Source organism: Diospyros lotus, chromosome 1 (assembly GCF_014633365.1).
Source record: "Diospyros lotus cultivar Yz01 chromosome 1, ASM1463336v1, whole genome shotgun sequence".
NCBI lineage: Eukaryota > Viridiplantae > Streptophyta > Magnoliopsida > Ericales > Ebenaceae > Diospyros > Diospyros lotus.
In genome coordinates, this window is record NC_068338.1 from 29,785,107 (window position 1) to 29,800,221 (window position 15,115).

At 37.1% G+C, this 15,115-nt stretch overlaps 3 protein-coding genes across 3 annotated transcripts; 1 reads left to right on the plus strand and 2 right to left on the minus strand.

Annotated features, from left to right (window-relative positions):
• The first annotated feature begins 149 nt into the window (after positions 1 to 149).
• Positions 150 to 3,277, plus strand: LOC127787189 (protein NRT1/ PTR FAMILY 2.6-like). Its single transcript, XM_052315111.1, has 4 exons — positions 150 to 325; positions 429 to 646; positions 1,240 to 1,781; positions 2,124 to 3,277. The coding sequence occupies exons 1-4, from the start codon at positions 247 to 249 to the stop codon at positions 2,956 to 2,958; spliced, it is 1,674 nt and encodes a 557-aa protein (XP_052171071.1). The 5' UTR covers positions 150 to 246; the 3' UTR covers positions 2,959 to 3,277.
• Positions 3,278 to 5,239: 1,962 nt separating this feature from the next.
• Positions 5,240 to 12,764, minus strand: LOC127797167 (uncharacterized). Its single transcript, XM_052329778.1, has 7 exons — positions 12,597 to 12,764; positions 12,287 to 12,361; positions 11,874 to 12,134; positions 9,298 to 11,753; positions 9,081 to 9,183; positions 7,413 to 7,496; positions 5,240 to 5,716 (listed from the first exon to the last, which is right to left on the minus strand). The coding sequence occupies exons 1-7, from the start codon at positions 12,642 to 12,644 to the stop codon at positions 5,639 to 5,641; spliced, it is 3,105 nt and encodes a 1,034-aa protein (XP_052185738.1). The 5' UTR covers positions 12,645 to 12,764; the 3' UTR covers positions 5,240 to 5,638.
• A 36-nt stretch (positions 12,765 to 12,800) lies between these two features.
• Positions 12,801 to 15,011, minus strand: LOC127797173 (uncharacterized). The gene is made up of 4 exons (XM_052329793.1): positions 14,685 to 15,011; positions 13,419 to 13,619; positions 13,176 to 13,315; positions 12,801 to 12,965 (listed from the first exon to the last, which is right to left on the minus strand). The coding sequence occupies exons 1-4, from the start codon at positions 14,851 to 14,853 to the stop codon at positions 12,852 to 12,854; spliced, it is 624 nt and encodes a 207-aa protein (XP_052185753.1). The 5' UTR covers positions 14,854 to 15,011; the 3' UTR covers positions 12,801 to 12,851.
• Between the last annotated feature and the right edge of the window lie 104 nt (positions 15,012 to 15,115).

The window sequence follows — 15,115 nt, forward strand, 5'->3', positions numbered from 1 at the left end:
AACAAATTATATTTATAAATAAATAGTTCAAAATTAATAATCTTACAATTGGGTTGAGAGTTATTTTCATTTATAATAATTTATTTGAGAAATAAATCGTCAACTCTCTTCATTTATTTATATACAATATGACAAACCTAGACAGCATTTTTTATCTCTATTTTCACCTTCCTAATCCTTATACTACTGCTTCCCGTTCCCAACCGTTTAAGCTAACTCCCAGCGCTTGGTCTGAGGATTGCGGGGATGGAGCCAAAGGACTTCACCGGCGGCAAGGTTTCCGGCAGAAGAAGAGGCGGCTGGATCAGCTGCTTCTTCATTGCAGGTCTCTCTCTCTCTCTCTCTCTCTCTCTCTCTTAGCGCTATATTGCAGAGTTGAGAAATGTAATGAACTGAAAAGTGCTTTTTCTTTGGTGTACAATCAACAGGGGCAATGATAGGATTCCAACTCTCCAATGGAGGCTGGATGTCGAACTTGATTGTGTATCTGACGGAGGAATTCAATGTGAAGAGCATAGATGCAGCTCAGCTTTCAAGTATTATCAGTGCTTTGGCCTTTCTTACTCCGGTGATCGGGGCAATCATCGCTGACTCCTTATTCAGCTGCTTCTCCGTCATTTTCGCCTGTTCCCTCATCTCGTTGCTGGTAAAGTAAATTGAATATTTGATCAGTATACTCCCCGTCTGGTCTCTATCTTCATAGATTGGTTTTTCTATTTTCGATCTCTTCTGTTTGTTTAGGGTTTTATGGATCGAAAATAAAATTCTTGTTTCTTTTTCACTGAGCTAAAAGTAATTAGCTTCAAATAGATGATTTCCAAGGTAGATGTGGTTGACTGAATTCATTGATTGTTTCTTTCCATATTTGTGGTGAAAATGACAAATTGAAAAGGGTACGAAAGTTAAGAAGTCCCAAGTATTTGAAGATTTAGGTTGAAACCGAATTTCTTTATTCTAAGAAACCAAGCAGATTTTCACTAGCTGCATTTACTTGAAATAGATATATTTAAAGCTAGCAGAGCTGGAGTAATTTCATCAATTGTTTTGTTCCATATTGTCTATTATTTGTCCAACAAAATTGTGAAAAATGACAAAACTGATTAGAGAAGAAAAATTAAAGATACTTGTAGATTTTTAAGAGCTTATTTTTTTAGAATTTTTCTCTTACTAGAGTGGACTGTTTATCTTGTGTCTTGGAGAATTTTTTTTAACATAGTTAATTTTGATTTTGAATTTCAGGGAACTGTTCTTTTATTCTTAACAGCAACTGTCAATTCCTTGAAACCCCAATCCTGTGAAGTTGGATGGATGCCATGCAAACCTCCATCAGGAATCCAGTTTGCAGTTCTGTATGGAGGAATTGTTCTTGGAGCTGTGGGGTTCGGTGGGTTAAATTCAGTTATAGCAACTTTTGGAGCAGCCCAACTAGAGGAGGGGCATGACAGGGGATCTTTCTTTAGTTGGTTTTTTTTCATTTTGTGCAGTTCTTCGGTTATAAGTGGCACTGCCATTGTCTATATTGAGGATAACGTGGGTTGGGGATGGGGTTTTGGCATATGCGTGGCAACCCATTTGATTGGTTTGGCCATATTCTTGTCAAGAACCCAATACTACCATCAGATTAGGCCACAAGGGAGTCCGTTTGCTAGCTTGGCTCATGTTATTGTTGCATCAATTCGCAAGTGGAATGTCAGGATATCTTCAAAAGGGGAGGATTACTACCATGGGGGTGATGACGAAGCTCTGAATTTGTTGCCATCAACACCTTCAACAGAATTCCGGTAAGACCACTTGGTTTTTAATTTACATAACTTGGAGGATCCACTGTCAAGAAAACTTCAAATGCATGAGCAGCACAAGGGTGTTTTGTTGGGTACTAATGATAGTTCACGCACACAATCTTATCTTCTAATATGAATTTTTCTGCTATGTCTATCCCTGCGTATATATATTCATCTACAATAATGGATATTTTCAGTACGAATTCACTCAAGAGCACGTAGTTTCACCTTCCATTTCTTTTGATCAGTTTGTTTCAGAATTCATTTTTAAGCATTAGGATGAAGTAAAGAGCCAGGAATGCTTTGGTTTAAGATGTGATGCCATTTAATTTCTTCATGCAGGTGCTTGAACCGTGCAGCGCTCAAGACTGAAGGTGACACCAAACCTGATGGCTCAATTGCCAAACCTTGGAGGTTAAGCACAGTGCAACAAGTGGAAGACCTCAAAACTCTGATTAGAATTTTCCCACTGTGGACAACTGGTCTTTTCCTATGCATCCCAATAGCAGTCCAAATGGGCTTGACGATCCTCCAAGTCCTAACAATGGACCGCCACCTCGGCCCCAATTTCATAATACCAGCGGGGTCCTTCACAGTCCTTTCCTACATTTCTATCACCATTTTCCTGCCCATTGTCCAGAAAATCGTTACTCCCCTCTGGGAAAAACTGAGCCACCGGCATCCACCAAGCCTCCAACGAGTTGGAGTAGGGCACTTGCTCACCGCGGCTAGCATGGCAGTGGCTGCCCTGGTTGAATCAAGGCGGCTGAGTATAGCCCATTCCCTACACTTGGAAGACAAACCCAACTCCATTGTCCCCATGTCTGCCTGGTGGCTTGTCCCGCAGGTGGCCCTGGTTGGCTTTGGACAAGCTTTCCATTACCCTGGACTGGTTGAATTTTACTTCCAAGAATTCCCGGCATCTCTGAAAAGCACAGCAACAGCAATGAACTCGGTAACTATCGCGATTTCATACTACTTGACCTCAGCTTTGCTGGATGTGTTTAAGAAGAGTACACCTTGGTTGCCGGATGATATTAACATGGGAAGGCTAGACATTGTGTACTGGATAATGGCTGTGACTGCAGTGGTAAACTTTGGCTACTATCTTACATGTTCCATGCTATACAAGTATCGGAATCTGCAGAGGAATGATGGCCATCCAGAAGCAGAGTAAGAAGATGACAGGTGATTCTGGCGCTACCAAGTAATCGACATGGAATAATAGGGAGGCAAGACACATACACTGCCTTAGTTTCGTTCTTATGCCTGTAAACGGAAACTAATTGCCTTGAATAATTATATTATCTCCCTTTCCTTTCCCCCATAGCTTGGCATGTTTCAATTTTTGTACATAATCGGTCCGAACCCAAATTAAAAGGAAAAAAAAAAAGAAGGGAAATTTATGTTAGATAGCCAATAACTATAGTAAAAGTTGTGGGATCAAATAACATGACCCCACTTAATATAATAAATGCTTTATATATGTTCTTGTATTTTCCTTGTTTTCTTTGTTTTGATTTTTGAAGAAAAATTAGAAAATAAATGAAGAGGGTAGAAAAAGAAAAGGAATTGCGGATAGACTTCTATGTTAATGCACGCACTTCTGTTGGGTCTAGTTCTTTTCTTGATTGTGTTGGTTTCATAGGGCCCAGTGGAGAATATAACTATAATCTTATTTCCTCAGTTATTCCGTTCACATTACTTTTGTCAAAGGCAATTCCGTGCATCCCTATAGCCGGCATTCACTGGCAATTGGAAAGTGGTTCACTTTATTTAATTCTTTTTTTTTTGGGCGGGGGGGGGGTGTGTGTGAAAATGACGACTCCTTAAAAATTAAATAGGGCCCAGTGGAGAAACACAGAAAATTAAAAATATAACAAAATCGAACAAAGTTTCAACGATTCAACACCAATTTTCTTTTCTTGAAATTAGTGGAGATGTTTAAATTTTGGTCCGAATCAAAAATTTTAAATTGGGCCAAATTGAAAAACCGAGTAACCAAATAAATTCAGTTTGCCTTTCAATTTTGAAGAGTCAATCTTTTGTCTAGTCGCTCCCAATTTTGGATCGAATATCAAATAAATTATTATATTACCACAATACAGCAATTCAGATATTGTATACTGTTACATTTACAATAGCAAGCAATATTGCTATAAATACAGCATGCTGCGATGCTATATATACATATAAATTTAATAGGATTGGACCAAATAAAACCAGTGTGATCCCCCCACCCTTTCACGGACTAATTCTCAATCTAAAATTTCTATAAATTTTGACTCTAACCGGATCCAGTCTTAATCAATCAATTGAAGACCCGTATCTGGTTCAAAAACTCAAGACCAAAAACCAAATAAATTGCTATATTACAACAATACAGCAACAATATTATTATAAATACAGCAAGCTGTAATATTATATGTATAAGTACAAATTTAATAGAATCAGACTAGACAACCAATTCTGTCCCACCTTTACGTGGTCCAATTTTTAGTCTAAAATTTCTATCAATTATAATTCGGACCCACCCCCATCCAATCCGAATCCATTGAAGACACCCCATCTCCAGGTGGCAAAAGATGTTTCAAAATAACACCACTCTTTAAAACCATAAATAAGTAATAAATGTACTGATTTGTAACATAACTAGTACCGCCATCTTAATTTGGAGGGAAAATTGACGCATTTGCCCTCCAAATCAACGTAGGTTTTGTGCACCTGCGTCAAAAGCAGGTGCACAAAATCACACTCGCCATCTTCTGCATTATCTGCAGAATGCAGTCTCTTTAGTTCTCGCTGAGAAGACTTGTGAGAAATAAAAAAAGATAAATTTCACTATCCTACCGTTTCAAATATTCACCCACTTTTACAAATTATAGGAATTTGAACTATTTAAAAATAAGTATATTAATCATTTTATTAAATGTTCATACAAAATTACATAATATAGTTTCTTTCGTATTGAAATAATACCTTATTATTTTTATCATCTCAAATTATTAAGAAATGAAAAGTCATAAAATACATATAAACTTATATTTATAAAATATAATGTGCGAAATTATAAATAATACACAATATTATATGCAGAAATTTCACCTCGGTATATTTTTTTACGATTCTAGTTTTTTTTTAAAATATTTTTTTTATTTATTGGCCCCGCAGGCCATAGGGGACCTGGCCCAGTACTCAGCCCATTTCTTGCGAGGCCCAGCTGCCGGTTTTGAGTCTTCTGACACCCCTAGGAGGTAAAGTATATGTGCAACCCAAAACGGCATAAACTAAAATACAACTTCATGATGTTTTTAACCTTAAATTTAGAATAAATGGGACAAGAAGTTCCTATTTCCTGGAAGTAATAAATTGGAGGATATAGAGAAGAGCTAAATCCCTTCAGAATATTGAAAAGCAATAAAATGGGAATGAAATGTGGGTCATCTCCCAAACTTGGCTTTCTAAACCACCGATTTCTAAGCAACCACATCTACATCCCTTCTTAAAGCAACATAGAGAATTGCAGGACTTGTAAAAAAATATTAGTCATTTGTAATGTTACAACGGTGCATAACTAGTAGAAGAAGAGATACAACGTGCTTTGCTTCCTGATGGTTTCTCTAGAGGGGCTCTACAGAGATTTGCTAACCTATTATTAAGCCAGGAAAGTTAGTGCATCTAAACATATAGAGCATAACCTCAGCTCATCACCCTAAGAGAACCTAAAAAGAATTGGCATAAACCTTGCTTCTGATTTTCTGGAGAGCAATAATTACAATTGCCAAAAAGTTTACGAGTAAACCTGTCATTCGGACTAAAAATGGTTAGGGCCGTCACAATAGTGCAAAGAAATTTAGTTAATCCAAGATGGGAGGTGGAAAGTTGGTGAACTTTGTACAGTCAAATGGCCCAATCTGATTCTGCTTCCGTTTTACCTGGAAGAAAATTGTATAGGTCATGTCACTGTAACTAATAAGTCTGTTATTGATGAATATTCAGAAGTAAAGCTATATCAGTCAGTGATCATGAGAAGGGCTTGAGCAAAATAACCGGAGTTTGTATGCAATAGGAAAGATGTCTGGGACAGTAGTCACACAAAATACAGCAAACAGTCTACACAACAATTATGAGTCATGTTTTTTAAAGCATGATTACCAAGGAAATCTAAAATTTGAGGTGTACATGGTTTTACTGGAAACGTGTTTCTGGTACTGGGAAGACACTCTTCTGAAATATATGGAAAAGTATTTCACAAACTTAAGGAAAACTCTATAAACGTAGGAAAAGCACTAGCAATATGTTTGGAATGCCATAAAGAAACTCTATAAACTAAAGGAAAACTTGTGTTCAAATATGAAAATTATAAACTACCAAACATGGGCAAAATATGACCATAATTCAAATGAGTGTTACGGTGAATGTAATAGAAATGGTCTGGACATGTAACATAAGAAAAACAAAATTAAAGCAAGATTATATATACTAAAGTTGGACTAATGCCTATTGAAAATACTATGTGCAAGATGCAATTGAGATGGTCTGGACATGTAAGAAGAAAAATCAAAAATCAATAAATGCACTTCTCAGGCAAGGGGAATGGAATAGAAAACACCTATAATGTGTTTGGAAGAGGGGAATGGAATGCAAATACCTAGAATAGAATGGGCGGAAGATTCCCCCCATTCAAAAAAGACAATAATAATGAAATGGAAATAGATGAAACACTTACAATCCATTCTCCTCTAAACTCCTATGTTTTTCTCCCCCAATTGGATGGAATGGAAATGAATGTAAAACTTTACTTTCATGTGTTAACAATATTAACTTTAATAATTTTAAAAGTCTACATTTACTCTTAATGGGGCATTACCTTTTCTATTCCGTCCATTTCCGTAACTTTCCAAAATATGGAGAAATTATTTTACCTTATTTTATGTTGCATTCCATCCCTGCTCTCTTAAGGAGAAAATATTACAGATTCCAATCCTTTTCATTCCATTACTAACTCTCTCCCAAACAAAGCCTTGGTGAAAAATCTTTAGACATGACATGAGATGCAATACCTTACAAAAGACGTATCCATGGATAGAGATGGCTGGAGAACTAAAATTCATGTAGCCAACCTTACCTAGTAAGATTAAGAGTTGTGATTATTGTTATTTTTGTTGCAAAATTTAGTTAAAAAAATCTATTTTGATTTTATAAAAATATTATTAAGGTATTACTGCAAATTTTTAATAAAATATCCCAATGTTTTCACTTAGGATTTATAAGAATATTTTATAAATTCATATCAAGTTTTTCATTTACTTTTGAATCATTTTCTTGTTTCTTGTTTTTCTAATATCTTGTAGACACATTTTCCCTTCCATTTCTAACCGACTCTCATTTTCACGTTCCTTTCTTTGACCACGTGTTCCAAAATCTTGCAAGTGGCCCAAAGCCACGACCAAATTTTAGAGAGAGTCCATATAGTGCCAAGTTCAATGGAAACAGAAATCAGGATTCAATATAGAAGGTTAATTAGGAATACATAGGTTATACTAGCTAAATGTTCGGTCAATGATGAATAATATTCTACTTAGACTACCTTAAACATGAAAATTGGCAACAAATAAAATAAGAACATACCGGTGACCATGGACCTGGTTCGGGTTGAACAGATTTGTCTGTTGGGGAATTTTGTACAGCACCCCTTTTCATTGCTAGAATTTCCTGCAGAGAACCCAAAATAACATATTGCAAATTATTAAACAAACCAAGTTTACTAATACATGAATGCAATTTATATTTTATTTACCGACAGCATGTCCATAATTCACACAATCTGAAATTGTATAGCATTTTCAAACAAATGCAAGGCAAGCATGTAAAGCAGACACTTAAAAGTTTAGCCAGAACAAAGAGGTGTAGGGAAATGTTAACCTGATTCATGCTAATAAAGTCATATGATATTGAAAATGATGTATGGAATATGGATATAATTTGCACCTGTCAAACAAACAAATTACAAGGAAGCTTTGGGGTTCGAGGTGGCACTTCAACCCATATAGTCTCACTTACTGCAACTTATTTCCAATTTTAAGCAACTACAATCCTACATGGCAAGGCCATTTCAACAGATCTCATCAAATTGAGGAGGGACCAATAGAAGATAAAAATACGAAGTCATCATTGTCTGGAGCATTTGATAGTTTTGATTTAAATTTCCGGTACTTTCCATCGGTCTTTTAGAAGATTCAAATCAGAAAATGTTAATGGTGTCATGGTGCTCCTAGGACCATATCTAGGAATCTTATGTATATACTTTATTAACATAAATGAAATTATAGTTTTATGATTAATACTATCTCCTCCCTATATTCCTTCATGTTAAACACTGTTTTCTACACCTCTCCCACAATCTCTCTTATTTCTGCTTCTTCACTTCATTTTGCTGTGTTGGACACCTATTCTCTCTTCTTTACACTATTCTTTTACCTTCTCTCTCCATTCTCCTCCCACTTCTTTGCTTTCTATTCTTCAACTCTATCTCACAGTATTTGAATAAAACCTTCTTAACATTTTCATCATGACATGCTCAAATAAATCATAATGAAGACCTAGCTGCATCAGGACAAAGCAATTATAAATTAGCAAAAGCTTGAAATTAAATTTGTAAGCTCATCCAGGTTAAAGGAAAAAAGCTTTTGAAACTAATGTTTGAATATACAAGTGACATGACTAAAGACTAGCAGACAATTAAAGGGCTAAATGTCTCCAATGCCATAGGCACCCAACAAACCTCTTAAGCCATTAATACCATAGATGTTATGTGTCAATCTTTCCCTTGCACACCATAAAATCCAAAATACAACCACATTCACAAGCCTTAATCCCATTAGGTTTGGTTGACTACATGTTCCAGATCTCATTCCCTGTCCATGGCTATATCATCTATAATGCTATTATATTTTGTCATATTTCAGGGTTTCTCACCAAGTTTTCATTGGTCTTCCTCTCCCTCTTTTGCCACAAACTTCTCACCAACTCACCTCATAGGTGTGTCCATCAATTTTCTTCTTATGGACAAATCATCATAATCGTGTATGATCACACATCCAATATAACATTTGCATTTTAGCTACGCTCATATTATGCACATGGCATTTAATTGCTGAATATTTTGAGCCATATAACAAAAATGGCCTTATAATGTCTAGAACTTCCGCTTTAACTTTAGAGGTATTTTATGATCACATAAAATGCATCCAGTTATACAGTATTTAAATATATGAATATGTGCATATATTAAATTACCTCTCCAGCTGCTTCCATGGCAGCTAACCATTCATCAGAGAAAGGAACTGCATTCACGGGTATTATTAGATTACTTCGCTTCCCATCATCCTCCAATTTCTTGCTGCAATCAAAGATTTTCAGAATAAAGGTCACAAATTAGAATGAATTAGAGGGACAAAAGAGGCAACAGGTCCACACCAAAAACATCAGGTATGCCATAAATTGATACACATACATTGGCACTGCCATATCACCATCTTCTGTAAGACAAACAGTACTATCCAGCTTGTGTGGCAATTCACCTGTACAACTAACATTTTTGGGAGAAATTTCCACTTCAATATCATCTACCATTCTACCCTTATCAACTCCTAACTCCACTATTTTAGTTTCATTGGCCGATGTCTGAATTCTTACCAAGGGACCTGATTCCTCATTCAAACAAATTTCCTTGTAATAAATGGTAACACCAGAAGTCTGATCTTCCCTCATCATCGAAGGCATATCTGAATGTGATGAGGTAGCTTCATAACTGACCACTGTACCATTACCAAAAATTTTAGCAGCAGAGTTACCATGATCAGCTAAAGTATCAGAGTTTACAGAACCTGAATGTGCTCCCTCCATATGGCCATGCTCAGAAGCACTTTCCACATGAACACCACTGTCTTGCACAGTCAGTGGTACCTGAATTGCAACACGAGAACTTTTTGATTCACTTTCTTCTTTAACAACTGGAAAATTAGCAAGAAGCTTCTCTTCTTGGCACTCTTCGGAGGTAGGGCACTTTCCAAATGATATGCAATTGTTCAAATGCAAACCATGGTTATCCTTGGTGTTGTGGTCAGCTACAATGCTATGAGAAGTAATATGTGACTGTCCACCTGATTGTCCATTTAGATCAGGAACCATTATAAACTGATTATCCACTGCTGAATTCAGTCTATTATTGCTGTTCCCAACAAATAAATTTCCATCTAATGATTGTGCTTTTTCATCTCCAACACATAAATCATTTGGGATCTTATGTGTGCCAGCTTCTTCTTTATTCACTTGCTCACTGTTTTCAAGTAGATGATTTTTCAGTTTAATTCCAGCAGAACCTTGATTTATAAAATTAACACCAACAGCATTCACAGGATCTCCAGTGCAGAACTTATCATGTGATCTCCTCTCCTCAAATAAAATACCACCATTCATCATTGTTCTGTTATTCTCCTCATCAGGACTCTCTGAAGATACTTCAGTTCCGGATTCATCAGGCAACAATCTATTCTTTAGCCCCTTGGCTCTCATATCCTCTTCTTTCCTTGAAAGAGAATATTCCATAGAGCTGAAAGTAGTTACTGCACCTGCTGTGTGATCGCTTCTCTCCTGCAAAAACAGACCAGAGCTGAACTGTGTGTCAATATTACATTTTTTATTTTTAACTGGAGGAACCATGTGTACTGAAGTGGACAGTGCTGCCTCCATCCGTGGCTGCACAACTATTTCATGCACATCAACACCACAATCTTGAATTCCCCCTTCAAATTGAGTAACAAGAACCTTGGAACAATTTATTTCAGTCCCATAATCATCACCTTTTTCTGGAATAACATTGAGAGAAACCTCAAGACCAGCAGATTGTCTTCCCAGAGGCAATCGATCCAAAAGAAATCCATTGTTTAACTTGGATGTCTGTTCAACTAGAAGACAATCACTTTGAGGCTCTGGATGATCCCTAGATTTTGTATTCTTTTCAACTACTAAATATTGATTATTAACCTCTGAAGTATTATTCATATTATCAATATCCTTAACTAAGAAAGTTCCATCAGAAGAATTCACTTTTATGTCTTCTACATGTAATTGATCGGTGAACTGATCTACACCAGCAGCAACCTCATTTACTTGATCTGCACTTTCACTTGGAAAACTGCTAGAATTTAGTCTATCAGCGATATTAATTGAACTGTCATGCAATATTGCCAAACCATGCCCAATACTAACAGCATCATATTTAGAATGAGGTTTAGAGATGACTTCACAAGCCACTGAATAATCATACTTCTTGTCCTTGAGAAGCTTTTGCCTTGTAATATCAACAGTTCCAACACACACTATCTGGCTAATCTGAGATGTGATGCTATTGTCTAATACAGTAATTTTAGAACCTATAGTTTTTGGATGAGAAATGGTGGCGTCATTAGTGCTATCTTTAAATTGATCAGAGGATCCACTCTGCATAAGCCTATGAACATTCATCTGAAAGTCTGAGTCTGAGCCCTCAGAATATCTCTGATCTGCTGTATCATGTTCGCCACATTCTTGAAGTACTTTATGACCATCAGTAACGTTATGCACCTCTTGCTTCTCTTCCATCATTCTAGAACTCACAGGATAGCATTGAGACATTAATTCCACCTTCTTCACACTATTTCCTTCCAATTTCAGTTTCCCACTTTCATGTGAAGCATGGCTATTATCACACGAGACAGAGCATTCTGTACTTAAGCCTGAGATCCTAGCATTTTCATCAACTGTGGCATTATTGTCTATTTTTGGCATCTTCTGTCGGGCATGCAGCAGCCTTGGGTCAAGCTTGTAATTTGGAACTTTAACTCTCTGCAAGTTAGGGCCACAAGACCCAGGAATATTACTAGGTTGACTGGGTTTCTGCACTGAGCTACTGGAAGCCCGAGATTTAGGCTGCAAAACAAGAAAATGACATTTAAAAGGAAATCCATTTTAAACGTCTAGACACGGTAAATCTTGCTTGCTTGCATGCATCTTATTGAATAGATTAGAGGATTCAATAGTGGTACTTACCTGACTAAAGAATCCCAGAGATGGTGATGGCATCCGCAAACCTGAAGGTTTTGTTGTTTGAAATTGAGTATATTGCATGTTCCCAGCAACACAATGAGTATTTTGAGGGATTAGATTTCCCGTTTTTCCATATCCATCAGGAGGAGCATGTGATACAATGGCTTGACCTGATGCTGGAAGCACCTCTAAACTGCAATCAACTTCCATAACTGCTGGAAGCCGTGGTTTAGTTGATGAAGATACTTCTAAAGCTGAGTTATCCTGCATGTCATAGAGGATCAGAGAGACAGAAAGGGAAAATTTGTAGTTATTATGAAAAGAAACTTATTTAGCATAAAGGTCAGCCACACATAAACCTATGAAGTCTAGGATTTTGATGTGATGATTCTGCTGAGAGAGAGAAGGATCAGAACCTGCCTTTTCTTTATTTCTGGAACTTTTGGTGTTTTTAGAAGAGCATTGTAGTCCAGCACTCTTTTGAACCATATCTGGTGAAAAGAACAAGTTACAAACTACAGGCAAACACATTAAATATTGCAGAGAAACGGTACTTATGTTCAGGAATGATAACCTGGGTTACTTTGGATCACAAAAAAGAAAAAAAGATTAACCTGGTTAAGCAACCTAATTACTTCAGGAATAAATCTTTTATCTGGTGCAGACAATAAATTATGCTCCACAAAGGTTTTGATATTACTCGGCACCAAAATTCCAAAAGAATACCTGTTTGACCAATCCGATCATGCTTTGCAAGGCTTGTACTGGCCACATTACTCCTACTAGATTTAGGAAGCGAATGAACACCTGACCTTGAAACTGGTATCTTGGGAAGCTTTGATTCTTTGTTTGAACCTTTTGTTGAGCTTGCACTTGCAGGTCTTTTAAGAGTATAAAAAGGTTAAGGCTTCTTCATTAGATGTATTTTTAAGTACAAAAAGAAGAAACTAACTCACATATACCATGAGGGAAAACATTGAATTACATACAGTTACAATTAAAAGGATATGAAGAAAAAGCCACAGGTCGTGGGGAACCACTAGTTTTAGAGCCAATCCTGTTACGTTTTTCATGTGAACACGCTTTTGGCATACCCTGGGAGCATATTTTCAACAAAGACATTATAAGTAGAATTGTATTAATCAAAAGAAGGGCTGTAATCGTGTTCAAGCTCCATAAAACTAACTAGAGATGTTGGAATTTCATAATCTTGAGCTGATGAAACCAGCTTTATCAATAAACTACTCACTATCTCCCTTTCTTTTGAACTACTTGCATGAGTTTCTTCGCACAAATGTCAACTACCTGCAAATCTAATGAATTGCTGCTGCCACCAGAGTAACGAGACAACATTGCCCCTTCTTCATGTAAAGTTGGTAACACCTCCACATTAGAGTTACCAAATTTTCCGTTAAGCATAGATAATTCTTGGGGATCCAGAACACCTGATCAAAGAACAACTCGTAAATCATACGTTTTCAAATGTTCAATTCTGAGACACAATGTAAGGATGTCAAGAAGCAATACAAAAAGGAAAACTTAAAACACCTTCTTCAGTGAAGAAAGCTCTGTCCCATGCTAAGCTTTTCCGCAAATTGTATGCTCCACCCTTTTTCGTTCTCTTCATTCTCTGTGGGTCCACACTCAGTTTTGGCACCTCTGATTTGTTCACAGTGATGTTCTCTTTGTTAGTAGTACCAACGGAAGAGCAAGTAGGTTTCTCTGAATCAACATTGTCCTTCAAACCCACTGCAACCCGTGACATTATGTGTCAGATGTCACATTTGGCCAAGTTTCTAACATATGTAGGCTAACCAGTTTTTGAAGTTCTTTAACTTGCCCACTATATAGGAAAGAAAAGAAAGATACTTTTCGTTGCCCAATCAAAGCCAAGTTGCTCACATATCTTGGAAAAGTATAGGAAGCTCGAAGCTGCTCTCAAACTTTTAACTGGAAAATATCAAGCTTAAGCTGTTCTTCCACTAAAATACCCTTTGTTGCTCTATAGGCTAGTCTTAACCTCCCATTCTTCTAAAAATTGGAAGGCCAACAAAAGCCCAAATAAGATTAAGAAGGACGGGGCAGAAGGAGAGAATTTTTTGTTAAATTCATTATAGTGTAGTTTAGCCTAATAAAACACATTCCACAAACTGGTGGGGGGGGGGGGGGGGGAAGAACAGCACAACCCACAAATCAAACCAATAGACTCAAAACGATTAACAAACCAAACTTGGAGGTAGACAGAATAGACTAACAATTGAAAATAACAATTGCAAGAAAAAAAGAAGATTTAGATGTATTGTTTGACAAGAATCAAACAGGATGTTTAATCAAATAAAACAGGCATAACCACCAGAGACACAACTTTTATAGATATATATAATGCCAGTGTACACAATTGGGATGAACCTAAAACAGATGACAGAATATTGCACCAATTGGGGCTGCCACACATGTGGTAGCCAATTTGATGTCTTTAAAGGAAGAGAAATTTACAGAAGATCTTGTGAATAACAAATTTTGATTCAAATAAAGCAAAAAAGGAAACCAAAGAACCAAATCAATAGCAAGAGCGGGCACTTCGATTTATAGAGTATAGATCAATAAAAAAGGCAAACCCTACAACCGTAGATAAACCAGTTAAACCACTCAACTCAGAAGCCAATAAAACCTGGTTAAAATTGGCCGAAGCAAGCAAATATAGTACTAAATCACGATGCGGACGAGACAGTCTAAAAAAATCAACCTATTTCAAACGAACCAAAAACTTAATAAAACCCTAGACTAGAAGGCGGCATAATCAGATACACTGACCAAGCGGTGAGGCGCGAAAAGGTACGGCACTGCGGCCACGGCCAGATCCGTGGCACTGAAGAGGCGAGCATGAGAAGTAGAAGTTGGTCCCTGCGTCGGGCGCGGGAGTAGATTGACGCAGAGAGTCGTCTTCGCCGGCGATTTTGATCAGCGAGAAGCCCGATTCCATTCTCCTTCTATCTATGTTAGCCGGTTGTGATCAAATCTGAGGTTGAAATTGGAATCTCCGGGCCGCAGATTCGTAATGAGCATTGAATACGAAGGATGGAGTAGGTTCTGGTTTTGGGGTCTGGTCCGTTATCTGTGCTTCCTTTTCAAAACAGAAGCGAGCGGGAAGAGACAGAAAGGCCGAAGACATAGCCACGTGACGCTGTGATGACCGTTTATTATTTTGTTTTTGTTTTTGCTTTTTTTTTTTTTGGTTTTGGGGT